The sequence below is a fragment of the Martes martes genome (assembly GCF_963455335.1).
Source record: "Martes martes genome assembly, chromosome: 7".
NCBI lineage: Eukaryota > Metazoa > Chordata > Mammalia > Carnivora > Mustelidae > Martes > Martes martes.
The window spans coordinates 124,360,010-124,387,441 of NC_137894.1; the positions used below are offsets into that span (position 1 = coordinate 124,360,010).

Below are 27,432 nucleotides of genomic sequence, written 5' to 3' on the forward strand. Positions count from 1 at the left end.
CATCTCAAATATCACCTTCTGTAGTGAGGCCTTTGCTGGTCACCCTACCTAGGAATGGTATCTTGATTCTTTAAATACTTCTCATACTTATATAAAAACTTATAGTTATTTATGCACATTTCTCCTAAATTTGACTGTAACCTCTTTAAAAACAGAAGTTGGGTCTTATCCTTATAACACTCATGGAATTCAGTAGGTGCTCAGTAAAATGTCTGCAGAATAAGTAAGTAAATGAACATTTTGACGAATTTGCTTCAGATTTGCTATTTCTCCTTAGAAAGGAAAGAGAAAAGGGAAAGAGAGGATAAACTATGGATGGTGAAGGGCTGGGAGTTAGGACTAAAGCTGATTTCATTTAGGTCTAAAATTCAATAATAAAAAGACAAACAACCCAATTAAATAAGATAAGGTATTTGAACAGACACTTGACAAAAGAAAATATACAAATGGTTACTAGGTATAGGAAAAGATGCTCATCATTAATCATCAGGGGAAAAGAGAATAAGCCCCAACAACTTTATAGCAGGTAGAATGGCTAAATCAAAAAGATTGACAATACAATGGGCTAGTGAGTGTGAAATTTTCATACCTCTCTGGTTTGAATAGAAAGTGGGATTTTGGGGGGCAGTATTTCCTACAAATTTAAATGTTTATCTATCCTGTGACCTGACAGCTTTACTCCTAGATTTTTATATGAGAAAAACGAATAGATCTGTGGTTGTCTATGAAAGCTGGGGCATGAGAGGAACTTTCTGGGTGATGAAAATGTTCTAAGCCTGGATTAGGATAGGCTAACATAATTTTGCCCAATCTGCACACTGTATGTTACTGTATGTAAATTATACCTCAATAAAAAAAGTAACTTTGTCCAGCATCAACCTAGAAACCATGTATTCAGCATACCTGTGGACTTCAGACATGCCAAAAAACTCTGCCACCATTTTTCAGCCATCTAATAGTATGACTTTGTGAAGACTACTGAGTAAAAGAAAAGAACATAAAAAGCTTATTCTTCTCTAAACCAAGATGGCAGTGCCATGACCTTTAGATTTTAAATGATTAATTTGATCAGCTAATAACAACCAAAGTTTATTTTTGTTGAGACATGTTCTACAAACTCAAGGATATTGTTACAGAGATGTCCTCTTCTTAGGAGATAACTTATAATAGTAAGTGGGACTATTAGAGTCATTTTCAATAGTAAGTTAAGTGCTTTTTAATGTGGGTTACATAATTTAGACCTTAGAGAACTCTGCTTATTATGGAAGGCATTGCATTTCAGTGTGTTCTTTCCTTTGGGATTATAAACACCAAGAGATTCTCTTTCAAAATAAGATTAAAAGAAAACAAGATAATCAAAAATGGAAAGCATAAAAATGGAAAATGAGATTACATATCTTGATTGAGAAAATCAATAAGTAAAAAAAATTCAACTTCTGAACTAAATTTAAAAGGCATTTTTTAATATACGATGTTATATGATATTTTAATATATGATTAATAATGTTATATATTAATGATTAGAGAATAGATCTCACTTTATATATATTATATATATAATATATATTGTTATTTATATGTTATATATTAATTAATATATATATTATATTAATGATTGGAGAATAGATCCAATGATTGGAGAATAGATCTCACTTTAAATGTTGTACCTGTTTTGAATTAGATTCTTTTTTGAGAATTGACCTTGAAAAAAAGATGGTAAAGTGAGTGGGCAAGTTAGACTGCTTTTGTTGACTGTTAGAAATGACTGTGTTCTTTCTCAAATATCTTTATGAGGCAGAAATATGTATGTCATGCATTTCTATTCTCTTTAGCTGGAGCTTAAGATTTTCCAAGTTTGGCTTTTATACCAAATCGCAGCCAAATCATGGCTATTTGGTATGAGGTTACAATTTATCAGATATTTATTGTACTTGCCATCTTGTCTTTTGAAATGGGGGAATTACAAAAAATGAAAGACATAATTGATTTCCTTAGATCTTAAATTCTAGTTAATGGGGAAAAAGGTTGTGGGAAATACAGTAAAAGATTTTGACAGAAGTTCAAGACAAGAATTAAGGTGATGTCATAAAGCCACCCATGGTTAGTTTATTCATGCATTTTAAGACAACTGTGCTTGAAATTTGAAGAGGGAGATTGAACTCTTCGTCTACTCTGTGCTTTCCTACTACTGCCTTTTCAAATGCTGCCATCTCCATTGTTTCCTCTTCCTGGGCTTTGTGGTTTTCTTTTTAAATTCAATTCTAGTTTTCATTAAAATAATATGTGGACCTATTTTTAAAAAGCAAATTACACTGGAAGCTTGGTGATACAGCAGTAGGCCCCTGTGCTATTTCTCCTCTAGTCTGCTTCCTGATGTCCCAGGAACAACTACTTTTAACTTTTAACAGGTATTTCTTTCCATAATTTCTTGATTTATTGGTTTTTGATTCACCTACTGACTTCTTGTTATGGAAGATGAGAGTTTAGCTCTCCTCACTTCAGTTAACCCCCACACACATTCTCCAGACAGCCCCTCTAATGTCCCGGAACAGTTTTAGGACATATTTGGTTAAAGCTGAATTTAGTATTTTGGGTATTACAACTCTGCATATCTTGATTTCATTTCGTTACTTGTGTAGCTTTCTGTCTTCTCTCTGTTTTATTTACATACCTTGGTTTGAGTGAACCTCTTCCTGAGTCTTTTGTGTGCTCTAAAGCTCTCTGAAACATCTAGCAAAACAGTTTTTCATACAGTCAATCTTGTATGACTATCATAGCCTATCAATCTATTTTATTTCTAGAACTCTCTCCTGGAGCTCTCCTTTAGCTCTGGAGTAGACTTCTTAGTCTCAAAATTCCCAGGACCTCTGGTCATCCTGGGAATTCCATTTCTTTCTTTCCTGTATTGATCACTGTTTCTGAATTCCTTATTTTCCTCTTTCTTTTCTTCCAAGAAAAGGTGAATGGGAAATCAGGATTTTGAGACTTTTCATGTCTGAAAATGTCTTTATTTTACCGTTATCCTTGATATCCTTGATATCACTTTCCCTCAGAATTTGAGGGATGTACTCTGTTATTTTCTATCTTTCAATGTTACTGCTAAGAAGATTGATGGCATGCTGAGTCTTCAATCTTCGCAGGCAATGTGATTTTTCTCTTTAAAAGCTTCTAGGCTATTCTCTTTATCACAGCATTTTCATGACTTATGATGTACCTCCATGAGCTCTTTTTCATTCATGAGAATTCTTTACGGATTTTTTAATTCTGAAAACTTATTTCCTTCATTTATGGGAAAACATCTCTCACAACTTCCTTTTTTTGTTGTTGTTTTTATTTCCCCCTCCAAAAGTTTGAGCTTACAATTTTCTCATCTTTTCTCTCCTCTATTCCGTATGTTATTTTTGAGTGTTCTCTTTTCTGGGAGATGTTTTCCACTCTATCTTTGAAAACTGGTTAATTTTGTGTGTGTGTTGACTACCACTGTAGTTCCCTCACTGTAACAAAATAAGTTGACAAAAAATGAAATGGTAAAGGGTACTTATGAATGATATCATATATAAAGATATAATTTTATAACTATGATCTATAAATAACTATAAAAATTTGGGGGCAAGGAAGCGTAAAACCTATTAGGGAAAATGTGGAAAAAATAAGAATAAAGGTTCTTAACCAGACAAAGAGATAGCAAGATGTCCAACCTCACTCGTAATTAGAGAAATGCAAAATAAAATTATAGGGAGATACCATTTCTTACCTATCACCCACAAGAATGTTTGACATTAAAGCATACATAGTATATTTTGGGAAGCCTGTAAAGGAACAGACACTCTAATAATTGGTTAGTGGAACTCAGACTAGTAAAACCTTTTGGGGCAATGGGCTGTCAAAATATTCTAAAGTTGGGAACACCTGGGTGGCTCAGTCAGTTGGGTATCTGCCTTTGGCTCAAGTCATTATCCTAGTGTTCTGGGATCGAGCCCCACATTGGGCTCCCTGCTCAGTGGGGAGTCTGCTTCTCTCTCTCTCAAATAAATAAATAAAATCTTCAAATAATATATCCTAAATTTATATATGCATTTGCCTGTGGCCCTGACTACCATATTTTTCATTTCCAAGGACTCCTTCTCCCCTCGCCCAGGTTTATTGAGATATAATAGACATATAGCATTGTGTAAATTTAAAGTATATGATGTGATGATTTGCTATTTACTATATATATATATATATATAGTAAGATTAGTTAACACATCCATTACCTCACATAGCCAGCATTTCTTTTTGTACATATGTGGGGGGAGAACTTTTAAGATCTCTTAGAAACTTTTAAGTATACAATACAGTATTATTTAAAGTATAGTCACCATGCTGTACATTAGATTCCCAGAACTTATTCAACTTATAACTGGAAACTGTGTACCCTTTGACCAACATTTCCCCATTTCCCCCACCCACTGTCCCTGACAACCACCAATTTACTCTCTGTTTCTATGAATTTGGCTTTTCTAAATTCCGCATGTAAGTGAGATCCTATACTATTTGTCATTCCCTGTCTGACTTATTTCATTTAGCATATGGCCTTAAGGTTCATCCATGTTGTTGCAAATGGCAGGATTTCTCACAATTGAGTAATATTCCATTATATATATCACACACCATCTTTTCTTTATCCATTCATTGATGAACACTTAGAAGTATTCGTCTAAGTTTTACTTATTGTAATAAGTACTTGTTTCCATGTTTTCCTTATTGTAATAATTCTCCAATGAATATGGCAATGCAGATATCACTTCAGTGTAGTGATTTCATTTCCTTTGGATATGCACCCAGACGTAGGATTGCTGGATCATATGATAATTCTAGTTTTAATTTTTTGAGGAACTTCCATACTGTTCTTCATAATGGCTATACAGTTTATATTCCTACCAATAGCACGTAAGTGTTCCTTTTTCTTCATATCCTTGTTAATAGTTGTTTTCTCTTCTCTCTTTCATAATAGCTATTCTAACATATGTGGGGTGACATCTCATTATGGTTACTGCATTTTCCTAGTGGTTAGTGATGTCGAATACATTTTCATATTCCTATTGGCCATTTGTATGTCCCCCAAATTTATTCAACTTATAAATGGAAATTGCCTCTTACTTGTAGCTTTGGAAATAGGCCTGTTCATGTTCTTTGCCCATTTTTCAATTAGATTATTTAGGTTTCTTAAAAAATTGACTTGTGAGAGTTCCTTATATTTTTTGGGTATTAACCTCTTCTCAGACATAAGATTTACAAATATTTTTTCCTATTCTTTACGTTGCCTTTTCATTTTGCTGAGCATTTCCTTTGCTGTGCAGAAGCCTTTTGATTTAATGTAGTCCCACTAGATTATTTTTGGTTTTGTTGCTTATGCTTTTGGTGTCATATCTAAAAAATCATCACTAAGGCCTATGTCAAGAAAGTTTTCCCTATGTTTTATTCTAGGAGTCAAAAGCCTTTTCTTGTTTTCAGAGTATTACTCTGTAAGAAGTTAAGTTATAGATGAAAAAAACTATCTCTCTGAGGATATTTGTTATAACTTTTTATTAAAGTTTTCTGTTTCTTGCTTTATTTATATTCCTTTAAATTTCCCTTCTCTGTTCTAGTCTCTGTTTTTCATGTCAACAGCTTTCCCCTAAGGTTTAGGGATCCTTGGATGCATGTTCATGTTTGTGGGGGAGGCTTATGGAGAGCTCTGTGTGTTTTTGTTTGTTGCCTGAAGGGTTTTACTTCAGTGTCTTTGGGAAAATATCAATGAGCATTTTTGTAGGTTTTTTTCTTTCCTTGGGGTTGTCAGCCTCCCCAGAACTTTAATCTCCTATCTGGAAACTGTTAACTTTGATGACAATATTCTGTGAGTTGAGTGGATAAGAAACTAATTGGTCTTACATTTTAGTATGTGAACTTTCACATAATCCTGTTTGCAGACGGTGCTTCACTTCTACCCTCAACTGTGCCTATTATTCTTCAACTATGGTGATGGCATTTTAACAGAAAGTAAACTCTAGTTTTCTTCTGGGGTTAATAAAAAGCAGTTGGTCACCTGTGCAGTGTGGGAGAGGTGATCTAGGGGAACAGGTGAAGTTTTTAAAGACTTCCAAATTCAATGTCACCTATACCCCCACCTGCAGGATACTTAAGATTTAACTGATGAAATATTTCCTAGATTTAGTGATTTTGAATCAGCATGGTTAGCATGCAGTTCTCTCTTGGATTTTCAAGACCACTTATTCATGTCACTCTTCCACTCTATCACTGAGAATTTATGCTTTTTAATTTATGCTCTTTTTTCGTGAAGTACTCCCATTTTAATGTTGTTTAAGAAAGGATCAGGGAAGATTACTTTGGTGGGGAGGGTTATCAGAAGTCTCCATTCTATTCATTTTTTAAAACAAATTTATTTATATATTTGACAGAGAGAGTAAGAGAGCACAGCAGGGGGAGCAGTAGAAGGAGAGGGGGAAGCATGCTCCCTGCCCAGAGGGAGTCCGATGCGGGGCTGATCCTAGGATCCTGGGATCATGACCTGAGCTGAAGGCAGACACTTAATCATCTGAACCACCCAGGTGCTTCTCCGTTCTCCCAATTTATTGAGATTTCCTCTATACTCATAGCTCCCATTACCACCTGCATTCCAAAGCATCTTAAATACATCTCCATTCCTGATCGCTCTTGTTACTTTCACATTTGTAGACATCACTGCTTGGATGTGTCACAGGTGCCTTATCATGTGACTGCTATTTAAACGCTATAGCATTTACAGAAGTGCGATACAAACATTTACTGTATACCATATTAATTTTGCAAACATTTATTAAGCTAGTACTGTGTTTCAGGCACTGTAAAATGAAGTAGAATTGTAGAAATGAAACAGACACAATCATGTCCTGTAGGAGCTCCTGGAGAGAGAAACAGAAACTTATTACTGGTGCTTTGAGATGCATACATAGAGGTACTGGAGTATAGAAGAAGAAATGTTTATCTTTACCTAAGGAGAAGAAAGGTCAAGAATGACTTCAGAGAGAAGTCTTGAACGTCTAATGGTAGTACGTGTTCATCAGACAGATAAGAGTGTGATAGGATTTTTCAAGCAGTATGAAAAACAAGAGTTTAGCATAGCCACGTATGTAGGTTGGAGCATTAGGGGAGCTAATATGGATGGATCATTGGTCAAGGGTATATAGTGGCATGAGAGACAAAGCTGAAGATTATAACAGAGTCTTGCATACCACACCGTGGTCTTTATCTCAAGGGCTATGGGAGACCAACACTGCATGTTAAGATCCTATTTGTACTTTAACACACAGAGGTTTGGGGAGGATGGAATTGAGAGGGGACAACATAGAAGGCAAAGGGAGATATGGGGCTCTTGCCATCTAGACTAGTGCTACTCAAAGCATGGTGCCCATTGGTTAACTTATTCTTATGAGTCCTTGACAAAGCTAAGAAACTTATAGTATAATGCAAGCCAACTACTTCATAAAGCATACTGTTTAGTTGGAGCAACTTTGCTCTCATGGGAAGATTTTCTCCATAAAGGAAGCTGTATTTTGACGTAAATTCTGGGACCAACCATTTACCTTGTAGCAGGTCTCCAATTTGAGTGGTTGTGGTCTTCATCATTGGTCTTTAAATTCTTTCTATGTCACATATTCACAAGTAAAAAATGTTTGAGTATGTGTCCTTAACATATGTACATTTATGAGCTTTACACACATATTACCGTAATACATGTTATACACATTGTAAAAAACACTAAACATACATTTTAAAAGGATAAGATAAAAATAAATACTGTTTTTAAAAAATCTCACTAAAGTGAAAGCAGTGTGATTAAATATACTTCACTAATTTCGGAAATTGCTGTTTAACTCTTTCTGATATAGCTATTCCAGAGGTCCGCTTCTGGTTCAGTTTATTGTGGCTTTGGTTTAAATGGCTGTCAATAAAAAAGCTACCGCACAAAGATAGATGGTTCCACATGGAATAAGGCAGGCTTGGCTGTACTTACTAAGTTAAGATTCTCATCTCTCAATCCAATTCAGGAATTAAATGCATGTTCTTATTGAAATTCATATTCTCAGATGTCAGTCAGTTGTCTTTGTGTACTAACCTGAAGGTGTTTCATTTTCATATTTTATACACATGGATTTTAAACCCCTGTAATTATTAATTTGAAATATTTTTCAACAGGGTAAAATTCAATTTCTGGTTTTAACAAGATGTAATTTTCTTAAGTGACATTCACCAATCTCATTAAATACCTGTTTTTAAAGGCCCTTTCCAAAGCACACATTTCTTCAGAAATACAACATTCATTAGTGAAATATCACCTTTATCTTGAAGGAACAGTTAAAGTTGTCTTTAAAAGTATCTTGGAAGTTAAAAAAAATCAGGAAAAAGGTCAACACCTTTTTTTTTTTTTTTTCCACTTGTGTTATCGTGGAAAGAAAAATGCATAATGCTTATCAGTACTTTGCCCTGAGTTAGCAAAGAACCCCCATGTGGTGCAGTAGATTTTCAGGGTCACTCTGCCCTCTCATATGGAGTCTATCTGTTAAGAAAATAAGGCCATGAATTCACTTAACTAGGGGCATTCAATCTGAAAGGGAGGTACAATTGTTGAAGCTGAAAGAGTCGCAGATGTTAAGTCTTTGAACTGTGGATCACCCCGTGTTCCCTTGGGATGCCTCCATTCCCTACCTGACACCTGAGGGACCACAGTCATCTGTGTATAAAATAGTAGCAAAACTTAATTTGTTCTTATTTTTAAAAGCTTAAGTATAAATAGAACCTCTAATATTTCTTCTTGCCTCTAATGGATTATCTTGTATTTCTCCTGGGGTGCTGTGCTCTGCTTTGGCAAGGACTTGACCAGATAGATGTTCAATGGTGAGATTCTTCCCCCCCGCCCCACTCATTCAAAACATTATTCAGTGTTTATTATGGTCAATGGTGAGATTCTAAACAAAGGTAAAACCAGGGGACGGGCAAGATGGCACTGATAAAGAAACTTGAGAGAGGCAGAATTGACAGAATTTGATTACCTATAAGCTGTGGGGATGCAAATCATAGAAATGCACAAGTAAATATCTTTTCATGCTGTTTAAAACTAATTATGTCCCATCGTTTCCGGTGATGGCAAGTTTTACCAGATAGGAATCAATGTATTTATACTCTTCCTTCTTCATGCCAGGCATCGTGCAATCCACATTCGTACACACTTTTCCCTGCATAGATTGTCTTCCACCTATTTGTAGATCCTGTGTCTCAGAGTTCTGCAAAGAGCAGCTGCTCAAAAATATGTTTTTTTCCCACAAGAGTGGACACCATGAATGTCCACACCAGGGTGACTTCCTGATGAGGCATCAGGATGACATGGTGGAGTGGGAGATCTTCTGAGCCTCAAAGAACAAGGACTTTCTTCCAAGCAGTAGCCTGTACAGGAGGAGCTAAGCCTTTAGACAAGTCTTTAGCCAAGACATCAACATTCCCTACCCATGAACATCAGCTGCTCCTCTTAGTGACCCCCTTCATTCCAAATAACACAAAACAAAGGCTGACATTCTTTTGTCTTACTTACAGCAGGGTCGGTCCACTGTACACTCCTCCAAATGCATCCTTGTCAATAGCTGTCAAGTATTTATTCTTGTTCAGGTAACTAGAGAGAGAGAGGGAGAGAGAGTTAGGTGAGGTTAAGCAAATTAATATAAATGCCAAAATGAAATGTGAGCATGATCTCCCTGGCTATTAACTGCTTAAAAAATTTATTTATTTATTTATTTATTTATTTATTTGAGAGAAAGAGAGAGAGAGAGGGCAAGGAGGGACAGAGTGGGAGGGAGAGGAGAGAGAATCTCAAGCAGACTCCCCACCAAGCACAAAGCCTGATGTATGTCTTGATCCCATGACCATGAGATCAGGACCTGAACTGAAATCAAGAGTCAGATGCTTAACCAACTGAACCACCCAGGTGCCCCTATTAACTGGTTTCTAAGAATCTGGAAAACACCTTACCTTCTTCTGGCTTAAGCACTCAAAACATTCTAGGTTTTAGTTGTGCAAGGTTTATACATGTTAATTATGGCACATGTCTTTGGAAGTGAGCATGTTTAGGATATAGCTTGCATATCCAGATTTTATAAAAGTTGTCTAGTTCCCTATTTGCAGGCATACCTCAGAGATACTGTAGATTTGGTTCCAGACCACCACAATTAGGTGAGTCAGATAAATGTTTTGGTTTCCCAGTGCATACAAAAGTCATGTTACACTGTATTTCAGTCTTTTAAGTGTACAATAGCTTTATGTCTAAAAAACTAAGGTTCATACCTTAATTTAAAAACACTTTATTGCTAAAAAATGCTAACCATCATCTGAGTTTACAGCGAGTCATAATCTTTTTGCTGGTGGAGGATCTTGCCTCAGTGTTGACAGCTGCTGATGGATCAGGGTCATGGCTGCTGAAGGTCAGGGTGGATGTGGCAATTTCTTTTTTTTTTTTTTTTTTTAAGATTTTTTATTTATTTATTTGACAGAGATCACAAGTAGGCAGAGAGGCAGGCAGAGAGAGAGGAGGAAGCAGGCTCCCCGCTGAGCAGAGAGCCCGATGCGGGGCTCGATCCGAGGACGCTGGGATCATGACCCGAGCCGAAGGCAGAGGCTTAAACCACTGAGCCACCCAGGCGCCCCTGGATGTGGCAATTTCTTAAAATAAGACAGCAGTGAAGTTTGCTGCATTGATAGACTCTTCAGAACGATTTCTCTGTAGCATGAGATGCTGTTTGATAGCATTTTACCCACAGAACTTTCAAAGTTGGGGCCAGTCCTCTCAAACCCTCCCTCTGGTTTATCAACTAAATTTATGTCATATTCGAAATCCTTTGTTGTCATTTTAACAATCTTCAGAGCATCTTCTCCAGGTACAGAGTCCATCTCAAGAAACCACTGCTCACCCGTAAGAAGCCACTCCTCATCTATTCAAGTTTTATCATGAGATTGCAGGAATCTAAAAGTAATAATAATGAAAGAGTTTGCAATGTTGTGAGAATTACCAAAGTATGACACACGGACATGAAGTGAGCAAATGCTGTTGGGAAAATGGCACCAAGAGAGCTGCTTGATGCAGGGTGGCTACAGACCTGCATTTGTAAAATGCAGTATCTGTAATGAAGATTGTCAGAGACTCAGATCTTTTCTTGGGGGGCAGGGTTGCCAGATTTAGCAAGTAAAAATACAAGATGCCCAGAAAAACAATAAATAATTTTTTTAAAGATTTTATTTATTTATTTGATAGAGAGATAGAGAGCACAAGTAGACAGAGCAGCAGGCAGAGGAAGAGGGAGAAGCTGTCTTCCTGACAAGCTGGGAGCCCGATGTGGGACTCAATCCCAGGATCCTGGGATCATGACCTGAGCTGAAGGCAGACGCTTAACTGACTGAGCCACCCAGATGCCCCACAATGAATAATTTTTAGCATTAGTATTCCCCGTGTAATTTTTGAAACATTCTTATACTAAAGAGTTATTTGTTGTTTATTTGAAAAATTCAAATGTGATGGGATGGCCTATATTTTCTCTGACAATCCTATTTTGGAGGTGGGGGGTGTGTGCAGGTTAAACAGATAAGATTACAGAGAATGAATATGTAAATGAATAAATAAAAAAATTAGTGTACCTCTCTTCCAAAATAGTGAGGTGGGTGTCACATGAGATTGCTTTAAGGAAAAGGGAATAGAGAATGAAAGAAGAGAAGACTCAACATACAATATGGTGGCCCATTAAGTCTCTTAATGGCAGTGACAAGGCCGCTGATTACAAATGCCACATGGTATGGCCCAGACATGGCTTTTTCAGGCAGGGGTGGGCCATTCAGCTTCTAGGACATTGATAAGTCTGAAATGGTGGGCTTCCATTAATCCCATATATACACCAAGACCCAACTAAGATGCTACAGGGACTCATCTATGCCTTCGGGTTGAATGACTATCACGTAAGGCTGTGGATCACAGGCTTCTTTGGTCATTGTTTGACTGTCCCTCAAAACACAGTGTCCATGGAATTCCTTTGGCCAGTGACAGCTAGAGCGGGCAAGAACCACCTTGGAGAAACAATAGGAAAGAAGATCTTGAACAGCATGATTTTATAAAAAGACAACAAGCTGAGCATATGTACGGCACTGGCTTGCATCTCTTCTTGTGTTCTTTGGACCATGCAGCTTGCAGATCACATTCTGTTCCCAGACTGCTGAAAATCAAGTGGGGATCAGTGAGCTCATCTCAGTTTTCCCTCTTCATCTCCGACTGCTGCAAGTAAAAATCGGCTTGCTCTAATCATTAGAAATTATTGTAAAACTAAATAATTGCTTGTCCAATTCTGTAGTGTTTTCATCTGTTATTCAATACGCCCCCAAGGATAGGGAGAATGGTTGATAAGCATTGCAGTTTACCAGAAACCCTGCAGAAGATTTCAAACTGAGAAAGCCAGCCAGAGTCCAGGGGGAAGAAAGAGGATGGAGAGAGGGTGCAGCCAGCTTGAACGGAGATGAACCGGATCTTGGGGGAGGCTCTGTTCTCTAAAACCAGCAGGGTTGTTGGGTACTTTATCTCTTAGAGATAATTAGGTGCTCAAAAATGAGACTGTCACTCCATGTGTAGCAGTTTGGAGGGCCTGCTTATTATCACAGATAATGTGATAATTCCATGAAGCTTTTTACCTTGGGTTCAGATTGCTGATTCTACTTTCCCTTTGAAGCTAAGAGGATGGGATGGGGCCATATATCCACAAAACCCTTAATATTTAAGAATAAAGTGCTTCCATCATCCCCATTTATCATATAATGGTACCTGGAAATGTCAGTCTACTGATTTCTTTGCCATGACTTAGGCTGATCCCTCTAGAATCCACATTCTGTAAACCAACTTGGGTAAATCAATCACAAATCTTGGTAGGATCTATGGGTAAGCTACTCCAGACAATCATTATTTTATAGGGGTGGGGTATGTGATCCTTTAAACTCTATTTTTGCAAGGACATGGTCGACATAAATGAACTTAATATGCAGTATAAAGCTTTGGAGTCAGAGTTGAAAGGAAAGACTTCGAGAAAGCCAGGGTTTCTAAATATACACACAGTGAAGGGCTTATGAGAAAAGAACTAACATTTCCTTTAAAAATAATATAGACACTGGTGCATGTGTGTTCAATGCCTTTATAATGTTCATGCTGTGTATCTCACAGTGAAGAAAGAACAATGTGGTCAGGAAAATGAGGATGGTCAGAACTGAGTTGGGGAAGAATATCCAATTGATGAACTGAGTATGAGAGAGACAATATTTTAGCTCACATCTTTCTTCATTGGACTCATTCTTGGCTCGCAGTCATTCATTAAAACTTGCTGGCTGAATAATGGAAGTCCAGCTGCTGGGTAACTAACTCCTAGCTAGAGGCACCCTCTCTGTTACGTTTAGGTGAGGAAGTAAGCTTTGTCAGAGGGAGGAATATGACACTATGGCAAGGAAAATTGTGGTTGCTGCTGAGCTTTGCTCTCTGGGGAGTTTGGGGATAAATTTCAGCTCCAAGGTAGAATTTCAGCTTGCATTTCCATAGTCCCATTAGGGTAAACCTGGGCTAGCCCCTGTTTATGTTGTGAGACTCATGGGAACACTTCTGTAAGGAAACAGGTTTCCCCCTCATAGCGTTGGTTATTAGGAAGAGTTAAAGGGAACCCCTGCCTAGCCCTCATTGCTCCCTGGAAATCCTTTTGGTACCATAAATCAGGAGACCTGTCTGTAAACAGTAACAGATGAGAAAATGCTCAAGGTTTCAACAGAGGTAAAAGCCAGTGTTGGAGCATATTCGACAAACTGTTCAAAGACTCCGTGAGAAGTAATAGCCTGCTTCATCCCATAATCTCTATCGTCATCTTGTCCCAGTGCTCCAAGCTGTGGTGTTTTGCTTCTAATCAGCTAATGTGTGATGGTAATTAGCACATGAATTGTGTTGACTTCTCTGCTCATAATAATTAGGGTTTTGGTATGTTCTTAGGAGATGAAAATGGTATTTTTTTCCCTGCCCAAATGTTTACTGTCAGATGGTAGCTAGTTACTAGTGTTTGACAATAGAAAATACAATCCAGGCAATCAGACATTCTGAGATAAGCAACACATCCCCATGCCAGATTGTGTGGAAAGAGAGGATGGAAAAGAGGTTCCAAGGAATGAATGTGTGACTTTGCTTATGACTGGGAGCAGTTCAATTTCTGCCGAGCGAGAGATGCTTGTATCATTATTAATTTCACATCTGAGTGATGACAGTGTGCTTGGTTCCATGTGAAATCACAGGACCATGTGTGTTTACACATCTGCCATAATGTTCACAAACTTTAATTACCCAACTGCGGCTGAGGCATCAGTGCTTGTTCTCAATATGGAATTTGTCCAACTTGGCTTCAGTTACATTAAAATAATGTCTAAATGAGGTTAAATCTGCTAATTTCAGTAAATTGACAAAAGAGATGGATGATGGGGAATCATTGCTGTTTTGGGGGATGACACAATGTTTAAATTATAACCTACAGATATTTGGACATAATTCTAGAGAATTTATCTAGTTGTTAACATGCTATGTGTAATCTTTGTGTGCAAAGAGAATCATTATAGGATATTGATGTGTTCACATTAGTTTAAGATCACAATTAGCATTGAGACCACAGGCATCAGCCCTATGTTAAAATCACGAAGTGAATACTATTTCATTATCACTTTTGAAACTTGATCTCTGTTTTCTGCACCTGCTACTCAACCTTGATCTTCCTGTAGTCTCAAACCTCCTAGCACCATCATCATTTGATTTTACCTTGGAGTTACACAATACTTTTTCCTGAAGTGCTTAACTCTAAGAAAAAATAAGTTTCCATCAACTAGGATTCGGAAACTTAGGGTAGAATGATAGAACATTATTATAGGACAGAGTTTCATGTTTGGATTCAAAATACCAATTGGAAAAAAAAGTCCTTGTTTTCTATTATGATTGGATCTGAAATTTCAAACCCTAAAATATTTTTGTCCAAGCACTTATCTTTATCCCATAATTGCCTTTGATTTCTACTAGGAATTGGGAGAAATAGACTACATATTTCATCACACAGTGGTCATCCTCACTGAATACCCCATCGAGAACAAAGGTCCATGAACTATGACCATCTGGTCAAATCTTGCCTGCCACCTGTTTTTGTAAATAAAGTTTTATTGGAACATAGTCATGCTTATTTGTTTACACATTGTCTGTGGCTGCTGCCACAGTATAATGGCAGAGCTGAGTAGCTGCAACTGAGGTCATATGGCTCACAAAACCCAAAATATTCATCTGGGCCTTTCCAAAAATGCTTGCTGATCTCTGATCTAGACTTCTAAAGGTCAAGAAACAAATGATTCTCATTTATATCTTTCCCACATTTGTTAAATCCTTCCAAGAACATTAATATTTTGCATAAAAATGCCAAGAAAGTGTGGTGAATATGGCACGTTAATTTCTTTTCTATGTTCAAAGGGATCATTACAGTGACTACAAAAGGCTGTAATTCAGGGAACCAGTGAATTAAAATCCATTGTCTCCAAAAGAATAATTCTCTGTCATCTGTCAAACCTCTCACAGAGCCCATGATATGGTCAGAGGAGAAAGATGGTGGGAAGGTAGAGAGAATCTTCTCACATAAGCATTGAAGTATTCTTAGCCCATTCTCCTGGTCTAAGTAATAAGCAGCAGTAGCCAGAGGACTTGGATGTCCACGTCTTGGTGGTGGCCGCTAAGTCAGCAATGAAGAATCCCAGGAGGGCACAGTGAAGAGTCTCGAAACAGGGCATCTAGGTCCTGGGTTTGGCTTGGCCACAAGCTAGTTCTATCAAATTTAAAAAGCCATGTTAAAAAAAAAAAAAAAGGCCATGTGTTTACTCTGGGCTTCATTCCCTTTATATGCAAAATGTGACTATTGGACAAGAAGACTGATAACATACTCCACAGCAGTGGTTCTTGACTTTTTATTTTGTTTGTGTTTTGTTTTTATTGGTTTCAGAGGTAGAATATAGTGATTCATCAGTTGCATATCACACCCAGTGCTCATTACATCAAGTGCCCTCCTTAATGCCCATTACCCAATTATCCCTTTCCCCCACCCACCTCCCCTCCAGCAACTCTCAGTTTGTTTCCTAGAGTTCAGCATCTCTGATGGTTTGCCTCCCTCTCAATTTTCATCTTAATTTAGTTTAGTTTCCCTTTCCCTATGGTCATCTGTTTTGTTTCTTAAATTTCACATATGAGTGAAATCATATGGTATTTGTCTTTCTCTGACTGACTTATTTCACTTAGCGTAATACCCTCTAGCTCCATCCATCCATGTTGTTCCAAATGGTGAGATTTCATTCTTTTTGATGGCTGAGTAATAGTCCATCACACACACACACACACACACACACACACACACACACACACCCCACATCTTCTTTACCCATTCATCTGCTGATGAACATCTGAACTCTTTCCTATTTTGGCTATGGTGGACATTGCTGCTATAAACATTGGGTGCAACTGCCCCTTTGAAACACTATGTATCCTTTAGATAAATACCTAATAGTGCAATTCCTGATTTGACTTTTGCTTTATGTTGGCTGCATCTATGGAGATTTTTTAATCCCTGTGCCCTGCCTACAACCAAACCATTACACCGAATGTCTGGTGGTAAACCTAGGCATCAGTGTGTTCAAATCTCTCCAGGTGATTTCAATTTTCAGACAATATTGAGAACTATGCTGTGTAGACCTCAAAGGCTGAATTATATACCCCATATTGCTGTCCTTAAAAAATGATAACTGAGAGTGATTGAGGGTGAGACCTTCAAAGACCACATATAGCAGGATAAAGAAGCAAATCATTTAAAACCTAGCTCCTCATCATGGGCTTTAACATCTTTTGCTTGTGAAAAATAAAATTTTTACTAATAAATGATCGTATATCTAAGGTTAGTTTCTGGTTCTTTATTTCATCCAGAATTCTGGAAAGGCAGTTTTGGTTCAGAAAAGAGTCAGCTGGACACAACTGAATTCAGGAGCCTTATTACCAGCTCTGGTCTCCCTTGTTGAAAATTGCATATTTTGGATTTGGTTAATTTCTCCCTAATGTACCTTGACCCTTAATATTGCTGCCCTCAAGTTGACACCACTAGGATGCAAGCTCAGTGTAGGCAGGGAGCACATTTCTCCTGATCGTCTTTGTATCACCAGTGAATAGCACAGTACCTGGCTCATTGCAGTGTTCAAAAAAATGTTGAAAAATGGACAAAGGATTATGGGAGGTTTGTATGATAAAGTTAAGATGGAAGTAAGGCCTTTCCAACTGTAAACAAAATTGATGTATAAAGATTCATGTCATCACTCTATTGAGTCTTTGCAGACTTCCTCTATAATGGTGCATTTAAAAAAATGACTAATAACCAGAATATGACAATTTAGAGAAAGGTACTCTAATTTTTATTTGATAAAGATTATGAGGAAATCCAAAAGCCTGGCAAAGAGAGAGACTCCACTTCAAACAGAACTCGGAAAGCCACGCCAAGGTATGATTTCAAAACTTATTTGCATTTATTCTTTAAAAATGGAATCATACCAGAACCCACCACCTAACTCCCAAATCATAATAAGACCATGCCATCTACATGTGTTTTGTTTGTTTGCTTCCAAGGCCCCTGTGTATGGCTGTGCATGTCATTCAGCTCACCCGGCTTAAGTGTAGTCCAATGGTCAGTAGCATCATCATCACCTGGGAGCCTGTTAGAAATGCAGAATCCTGGGGCCACTTCAGATCTACTTAACCAGATTCTGTATTTTAATAGGATCCCAGGTGGCTTATATGTTCAATAAATTTTGAGAAGCACTGTGCAACAGATCCAGAATCATAGGCCCTCAGATTTTGTGATGACCACTTCCGGAATATAAAATAACTATGTGTGGAAAGTTTACAGGGGAAAAAAAGATGGAATCACAAAAGGGAGTAAGCAATAAGAGGTCAAACATGAGCACGCAACTTTTTTGAAAAAAACTGGAATTGGAAAAAGTATAATTGTTAAAGAAAATACTCAGTGATGTGTTGCAAAACAAACACAAAAATGTGTTGTGTGTTCTTCTAGCTGACTCTTAACCATGGTGGATTTTTCTTCTCCTATGTGTGATTTTTGAAAGTGAGCGCATATTTGATTGATTGAGATCTTTAAAAAAGGTAGGGGCCTGCATTGGTATTTTTCCCTCTGTAGAGGTATGCATTTATTTCTGCCAGGAATCAGAACGTACTACTAGGTTGGACCTACTCCAGCTCTCATCCAGGTTGCCTGGCTTAACCTAGAAGTCTCAGGTTTGTATCACTTCCCTTTCTTCTCACTGCACTAAAGCCTTGTCTCCTGGCACCACTGATGTTGGCAGCTGCCCCTAGCAAATCAGCCTTCTGGAAGCACCCACCACCTCGGTTTCAGCTCCTGGTTTGTTAGTTTATTTCTTTCTCTTGGAGCTATGACATAAATGTAATTTTTAAAAAATGGATGTTATAGTTGTTTTGTAGGAAAGTCCTACAAATTAACTAGTCCACCACAGTGTGGGAAACAGACTCTACTAAATGTATATTTTCACTTACTAGATATTAGGTTAAAACACAAATTAGTATGGCTGAACCAGTCCACAAGCTCTTAGACCCAAAGTATGCCCTGGTATAGATACTGGTGGCCACAAAGATCTGGCAGGAAAATACAACAACGGCAGAACCCCATGTAAGTGACTATCTTTTTGCCAACATCCTGTTCTAGGCTTTATTTATTTGGGGGGTAGGCAAAAGTGAGTGAATCAAATATAAACTAAATCTTTCTGAAAACGTGTGAGAAAAAAATAAAAATAAAAACCTTACTTTCTGAACAGCTTTAGACTTAAAGACACGCTTTACTTCATGTACGTATACAGTGTACTTCATGATCATTCACACACACACACAACAGACTCCTACAAGATAATTGCAGGTGATACCATGGTTCTCCATTTTATCAAGGTTAAAAGGTTTGTGATTTAGAATGGGAGTCACTGTAAGTATTTGCTAAAGACTGGCTCTTGCCAAGTTCCTTAACATCATTCCCAAATTTTGGTCATACTCATTCTGGGGTTGAGGAATGCTCTGGTAGAACCTATCTCTAACAGAATTCTGACCCATTGGATGTTCCCCCACTGGATGGGGTTGGGATTATGAAGGAAGATAGTGGTTTCCATGGCCACCTTTGACTTACACAGCATCCAGCTTTGTCCCATTGAAAGCATGTCCTTGGATTGAAGTAAAGCCATTGTTGTATAATTTCCTACAATTAAGAGAGAGAGGAGAAATCAGTAGCTCATAAGAGGTGATGGCTGGGCTTCATTTCTGCAGTGTCAGAAATGTGTATGAAGGTTCTCAGGTCCCACAAGAAAACTACAGTATGTCTTGCTTGGAACATAGAATATTTCCTACTTTGAATCCCCTTTTACCAGACAGCTCCTAGTAACTTCAAACTATTTCTCAGAAGCAATTCATTTTGAGAAGCAAAGATTTGCCACCATTAATATTTAATATTTTATTTTAAAATTTAAAAATATTTAATATTTAAAAAAATATTCTACTATCTATATGCAAAAAAAGAAGAGTTTTGTGTAATACTTAACCCAATGTCAATAATGAAGGATAACTTCAGGTTTTTTTTCTTTTTTTCAAATGTTTTACTTATTTATTTGACAGAAAGAGCACAAGGAGGCAGAGTGGCAGACAGAGGGAGAAGGAGGAGCAGGCTCCCTGCTGAGCAGAGAGCCTAATGTGGGGCTCAATCCCAGGACCCTGGGATCATGACCTGAGCTGAAGGCAGAGGCCTTAACCCACTGAGCCACCCAGGCGCCCCTAACTTCAGTTTCTTTTTCTTTTTTTAAAGATTTTATTTATTTATTTGACAGACTGAGATCACAAGTAGGCAGAGAGGCAGGCAGAGAGAGAGGAGGAAGCAGGCTCCCCGCAGAGCAGAGAGACTGATATGGGGCTTGATCCCAGGACCCCGGGATCACGACCTGAGCCGAAGGCAGAGGCTTAACCCACTGAGCCACCCAGGCGCCCCTAAATAAAACTCTTAATAGACAAATAGGCCTTAGAAAGGCAAAATAATGAAGGAAGAAAAAAAATAGTGAAAAAGAAGGAAAAAAAAGGATTGCAAACTTTGATTGAAACTCTATCCTGCCAGGAATATGCACATAAATTCACTGTTGGACACATACCCTCTCACGCAGTATTTTGAGCATGAGCTTCAAAGAAGCAAGGACTTTCGCAGGAATGTAAAAATAATCATCCAAAAAGATAATGGGCAACCCATGCCATCCCCAACTCTTGATTTCAGGAAGCACAGGATTCCCTCATTCAGATGTTTATTAAATGCCTACAGTGCCCGTGCTCCGTGGGACAAGGAGTTGCTTTTACTTGAGAAGGCTGCTGGAGGCATGGGGTCCTTAGAAAAAAAGGCCAAACGGTGAAGGTAAAGAAACTGAGAAAAGAGTTTAGATGCAATGAGTGGTTCATTTGCACAACGGAAACCTTCATGGAGGAGGCAAAAGGCCTTGAGGCTTGGGACTGACCAGGCTAAGGCTCCAGGTTTTTGCTATGTTGTCAAATGAAATGATGACCAAGAAGTCTTTCGTCTTGTCAAAAGACCTCTCCCCGTGTTTCAAGGAGAAGGATGAAATGCTTCACTGTGGCTACAGACTCAGAGGCTGAGGCAGTTTCATAGGGCCTAGACTGATAGACTTAGAATGGCTTGGAAGCAGCTTCTTGTTAAGAGTCGTGGGGATGCTTGGATCAATTTTATTGGGGAATAGTCCAATCAAGTTTGTATCTCACATAAACCCCCTGGACTGTAGCGTGACCAGAGAAAGGGAACTGGGTGACAATGCAGGCAAAAAAGCCAGGAGGCCTGAGCTTGGGCAGTGGTACTGAAGCTAGAGAGAAGAGATCCTTTGGACAACTGTAGTTCGTGGCTAATTTGATGAGAGAGAGGGGAGTTCTCTACTGTTAGGGCCAATTTAATGTTAAAACCTGTTTAACTATTAGGGCCTGCTTCGCCAGAGCAGCTCCATATTGCCTAGGTAGCCATATTGTTGTTTACATCCACGGACTTCATTCTGGGAATAAACGCCTCCGTAGTTCCTGGTATGGTTCCGGGTATCGATTCCGGGAGTAAACGCCTTGACAATAGAAGCCACGTACCTTGGGTCTGTGGTTATGTCCTATAAAACCAGCCTGTGAGACCGGGAGGGGGTCGCCCTCTTCAGAGGCAGCCCTGGCCCGTCAGTCTGACTTTTAATGCTTGGCATAGAATAAGGCTTTGCATAACTTTCATTTTGTCTCAGTCTCGTTCCTTTGATAATGGACCCCAACATCTACAAGTTTGGAGAATTAACTTATTTTTTATACCTCTACTAGATTTCTTTATTAGAATACTTTATGAATTTCTCTAAGAAACATCTCCTTTTGAACATCTAAAGAGCAGAACCCATCCGAACTCTGAAAAATAATGATGTAGAGCAACACTGTTTTCTATTCAATAGGGTTCTGTAGGATCTTCTTAACAGTTGTGATGATGAGTTGAGTGTGAGTGCAAAGAGCATGAGAAGCTCTTAGTTGCACCTTTTTCTAACTCAGTAATCTTGGAAAAGTCACAACTCTAACCCCAGCTTCTTCCTGTATATAATGGGGATACTAGAATACAGTATATTGCAAGGCCTGCAGGTCAAATCTGGTCTACTACTTGTTTTTGTAAATTAAATTTGATTTGAAAGACAGGCTTACTAGTTTATGTATTGTGTATGGCTGCCTTTTGCCTATAATGGCAGAGGTAAGCAGTTGCCACAAAGACCATGTGTTCTGTAAGACCTAATGGTCATCTCTAGATCAAGTGTGCTGACCATTTCTATAAGGGAATACTTGTCTTGTTACTTAAACCATTTTGTCATAGATTAGACTAACATACCATAAGGCAATCCTCTTATTTAACTCTGAAACCTTTAGTAGATCATAGAGCACATCCTATAGTATGCTTGTTGGAGGGGCTGTGAAAATATGGCAATGGTCCAAATAACATTTTGGTTGTTGGCAGGAGTGGAAGTGGCAATACTCACAGTGTCAGGGTTTCATTGCACAGCCCCTGGAAAGCATTGGCAGGAATGGAAGTCATGTAAGGGTTGTCTGTGATTTCACTGCAAAAGAGGGACAAAAAGACACTTGGTGAAAAAAAAAAATGCTTTCCTCCAGGGGCTGGGCTTTTGCTCCACCCTATGCACTCAAATAAATAACCTGATACAATTTAGTTTAATCTTGTTTATTTTTAGGTTTCGTCGACTCCTCTTAGCTGCTGGTGGCTCAGAGGTTCAGTGAAGTGTGGAGAGCTGTCATAGCGGGATGTGCACTCACAGCCTTCCAGACGAGCATAAGCAAGTGAGCTTTGGGGGTGGGCTGAAGCCCTGACTAAATCCTCGCTTACAAGAGGAGCAGGGGCCTTAGAGACTTCCGTAAATCTGTGACAAATACTTGGTCCATAGCAACTAGAGTTTTCTAAGTGTATGGAGCCTCTAAAAAGGGCCGGTACAATGAGATCAGTGGATTTCTTTTTATGAGTATTACTGAAGTGTCCTCTCCTTGCAAACTACTGCCGGGCGGATACTCCTGGAGAACTTTCTGTGCCAGTCTAGTTGCTAGAAGACTGCCTATTTTTGAACTGTGCTCTTCAGCAGCAAAGAAGCGTGGTCAATTGTTTTTTTTTTTTTCCTGGCAAAATCCCGAGAGTTCAGATCCGACCACTCAGTCCAGCAAAAGGTTGCTGACTCTGTGGTGGAGACTCACCCTGTAACGCTGCATAAGTCTGTTTACTTCTATACAACGAGGTAAGACACGTGACTGTGTCACAGGTTTTGGAAAAGGGCACATGGCCACCAATCAGAAGCCACAGGAAGTAGTTTGAACACCACTGGTTTCTGCTCCTTGGGACTCTGCTCAGACAAAATCACTTAGGTTTTCTGTTCCTCCGTTTCTTCGTTTATAGAATGGAAAAAAAATTATAGCTTCCTTTTACACATTATAAGGAGGTCAAGAGTAGCAAACATAAGAATACATGTGTCTGAAAAGCTATTAAAATTATGTGGAAGATAAAGTATCATCATTATTGTCAAATTTTCCTTCTATTTGATCACTCTCATCAGCAAACAAACATGCCACAATTTGTCCCATCAAACAACTAGAAACGACAAAAATAACCCTTTTCTCCTGTCCCAGTATGCTCCAACTACTGAGGTATTTTTCTGCTCCTTTTTAATAGTAAGACTTCTCAAAAGAGTTTGTAATAGTCACTTTCTGTAAGTCTTTCCTTCTGATTCTTTCTTGAGCCAACTCCAACCAGAGTTCACCCTAGAGCTCCATTGGAACTGCACTTGTCGGAATCACCAAAGTTCCCTATTACTAAACCCAACGGTTGCTTCTCAGTTTCTGCCTTACTTCATCCACCAGCACATTTGTCACAGCCAGTCACTGCTTCCCCTTGAGACAATTGCTTCACTTGGTTTCAACCAGCCCCTATGATTACACCCTACTTCTTGTCAGTGACAAAATACTGGTAAACATTGCATGTGTGCATACTTACAGTATAAAGAATACATCAGTGGAATAAACTTTGGTCAGGTCAGGGAATACTCCAAGTCCAGTGTTGAAAATGCCACTACAGTGCATGAAAAGGAAGAAGAGGGAACAGAAATAAGGTAAGAAAACCAACACATAGGAAGTAGATTAATGTACTAGTTGAAAGCATGGGTTCTGAAGTCAGACTCGAGTCAAATCCTAACTCCTTCATTAAATATCTGAGTGACCTGGCTAAGTTCTAACCCTTGGATGAGACGTTGCTCCTTCAAGGTATAAGAATCTAATTCAATCCACCAGTGTGAATACATTTTTTTCTGTTTATAAGAATATGAGGACTATTTCAACCAAGTAGGCTTCTTATAAATAGGAATTCAGGTCTCTTTCCATGTGTGCATGCGTGTGTGTGATATTTCCCTGTTTTAATTGGAGGACATTATGGTGGAGGGCATTATGGTGGGGGGCAGTGGAATAAAGGGAAGGTGGGACAGAAACACAATATAATACATAAGACCCAACTCCAAACCAGGCTTCTTCTTTCAACTTTCTCATTATATTGTGTTCATTGTTTTGCCAAGAATTATTTTCCCCTGGCAGTCACCTGGGAGTAGGATGGCAGCAGTGCCATTTAGAAAATATGTCCAGAAAAGGGATAAAATCAGTCAAAGACAATTGTCTTCACTTTCCAGGGTTTGTGTCATCAGGGCAAAATGTCAAGACTAAAAGATGTGCATCAGACAGCACGAATACATCCACTCTCAGGCTCCTGGTTAATTTAACATTCGTTGCAGCTACTAGAACATAGGTAGTGGAAATGGAGGTTTTTTTGTTTTGTTTTGTTTTTTGGGTTTTTTTTTTTTTTTTTTTTTGAGAGGCATGGTACAGCTTGGGATACGAGTTAGACAGTACCAGTAAAGCTTTAAAGAAAATCTTCCAGCAGAGAAAACTCTTGGAACTGAAATACCTTCTTAGGCAAATTCTGACCTGACTGCTTTTAGAGGGGGAAGCTTAAGATTTGAAGAGAACACAGGAGCCAGAGGTGTCACAAAGAAAAAATGGGATATTCCAGATAGCAAAGGAGAGAGTGAAGATTCCATAAAGAATATGTAAAGAACAGGAAACAAACAGTGAACAAACTAGTCAATTGCAAGAGAGGTACATGTGGAAGTGTGTGGCGGGGGGAGGCCCTGGAATTAAGTGGGGACTGTATACCGTACAGTGGGACTGGAAGTGCCAGATTAGGGACCAGGACCTCTCTTTTCTTCAAAACCCCAAAAAGTCCACCTTTCTGATGTGTCCTCTAATTAACTATACCCCCCCCATAATGTATGTACCTCTTATTTATCACTTAACATTATTCTCCAGTAGGAGAGGAAATTTTCAATTTTACACAGTATCTTCCCAACTAGATTGTAAGCTTCTTGAAGGTAAGAACAGTGTTTTATTACCTTATAAATTCCCTCACAGAGTCCCACACATACTAAGGGATCATCGTATCAAAGAATTATTGATTGATTGAAACTTGAAGTCCACACAAGAATGATTGTCTTGTCCCATAAGATTTTGTTATTTCCCAGATACCCTTCCAGCCACATTTCCCAACGCTATCCTCTTCTACTCTCCCTGCCATCTCCCACTCCCACTTCTTCATACTGAACTATTTTTAGGGCCCCAAATGAGCCATATAGTTCCACACCTTTGTGTCTTTTTCATGCTGGTCCAACCATCTGTATTTTTCTTCTATCCCTCCCTCTTCTTTTCCTGGATAACTTCTATTCATCCTTGAAGACTTAATTCATAAAATATATATGGATGTACACTATTATTTAAAAGCCCTAGATGGAAACAAACTAATATGTTAATAATGATTATTTCTGAGTCTTAGGATTAAGGTTGATTTTAATTGTTTCCTCTCATAATGCTTTTGTGTTCTAATCTTTCACAATGCCTGTGAACCAGAAAGAAGGGAAGAAGGTACGGGTTCTTCCAGCTGATGCCTAGAGGACCTGAGGCCATGCATACACGTCAGTTGAGCACATTTTTATTGAGCATCTACTCTGTGCCAGCCAGTACAGATGCAATAGAGAGTAAAGTGCTGTGGTTCCTGCTCTCAGGGAGTTTATAATTAGCTCACAAGGTGTTGCCAAAACAAAGCAATAGTGTTGTCTCTTCCATTTTTTGTTACCCCAACCTTCGAGAGTTTGGATTTTGCCCTTTGTGGCTTTTTAAATTTTCTGTGTGACAGGTACTTTAATATTGATATTGTTGTGATACCCATTTCTCATAAATTGACCAATGGACTCTTGGAGTTTTTTTGTTCTGTTTTGTTCTGTTATACTCCATTTAAAGGCTATGTATATATCATGGTATTTTCTCCCTCATGTCTCTTGGATCAAGTCTTTGGACCCAGTATTATATGCTGACTTTTAAATGGGTTTTTTAAATGTGGATAATTTCACCTGATTCCTTGTCTGATGGGAAAGAGTGGGGAGTAAGTCACAGGATGTGATTTGTCTCAGGCCATATGCTCCTAAAATGACCCTGGCCCACATAATCCTAGAAAGACTTGTGGCAGACAACAGCATTATAATTCTCTTAAAAAAAAAAAAAAGTAGAATGGGATAGGCATTAATACTTACAGGAACTTCAAGAGGGGGAGCTCTTTTAGGGCATCAGGATCTATGGAAGTTAAGCTTCTGGTATTCCGAATCTCTCTGTAAGAGTTACAGGAAACACATTCATCATAATATATCCATTTCTGTTCTTACCAAAGTTAAAAATATTATGAATCAGGCTTAACAAATATTCATGAGAAAAATACACATTTACGCAATGCCCCAGGGACTGTTTCTTCTGGGAATCAGTCCCATCAGGAGCAAGCTCCTCCCAGGGACACGCTGGCTGTTCACCCTCCCCATCCCTGACTTAGTTCCAGTCCATTTGAATGTATGGGTGACCTTTCTCTTGATTGTAGTCTCACAGCCTTTCCTACCTGCCGCCCCCAACTTCTTATATTTAGATAGAAAAGAAAATCTCCTCCAATGGTTTGTTGAAAACAGATATCTTTATTATTAACAATAGCACATATCCTGGCCCTGGAGCGGACGCTGAGCAGGCTAAATGATGGATGATAACAAGGCAGTGAGGGCGGTGAGCTTCGTCTGTCAGTTGCTGCTTCAGAGGCAGTGGCTATGGTGAGTCTTAACAGTTCACTTGAGTTGATTGTTCTATACCAGTAACTGAAGACTTAAGTACATGCGGTGTGATATCACGTATGCCTGCAACTTACATACTTAGGGTTATTGACAAGTCGATCAAAATGCATAGTTAGCATCAGTGAAGTTCACGACTGTTAGAAAGAGGTTCTCATCGGTAAAACTGAATGTATTCAGCACATGTAGGTTGGCTGAAAGAGTTTAAAGGCACTCTCTATGCTTCTATGAACAGGACAGAAGAACCCAGCAAGACCTGTATCCTCTTCCCTTACAGATGGTCCTTAAGGCTAAAGGAACCTGCATCCACTCACTCACAGTAACAACTAGAAGACTTAGGAACCAGCCCTGGACCTTTAAAAATGATTTTACTGACAGAGAAGTTTCATAAAATTCATGTACTGCTGGTATACAATTAGGTCATTTTTAGTAAACTTATAGAACTGTGCAACCATCATCACAACCCAGTTTTAGAACATTTCT

The 27,432-nt window shown here is 38.6% G+C and overlaps 1 protein-coding gene across 1 annotated transcript in view; it reads right to left on the reverse strand.

The window, feature by feature from the left end:
- TSHR (thyroid stimulating hormone receptor) overlaps positions 1 to 27,432 on the reverse strand; it is a gene marked incomplete at both ends in the record, with an annotated part of 165,525 nt that overhangs the window by 16,320 nt on the left and 121,773 nt on the right. The window contains 5 exons of the mRNA XM_080809177.1: positions 9,608 to 9,685; positions 19,332 to 19,400; positions 22,231 to 22,308; positions 23,745 to 23,819; positions 26,377 to 26,451. Coding sequence (XP_080665303.1) covers positions 9,608 to 9,685; positions 19,332 to 19,400; positions 22,231 to 22,308; positions 23,745 to 23,819; positions 26,377 to 26,451 — 375 coding nt within the window. The remainder of the gene's footprint in view (positions 1 to 9,607; positions 9,686 to 19,331; positions 19,401 to 22,230; positions 22,309 to 23,744; positions 23,820 to 26,376; positions 26,452 to 27,432) is intronic.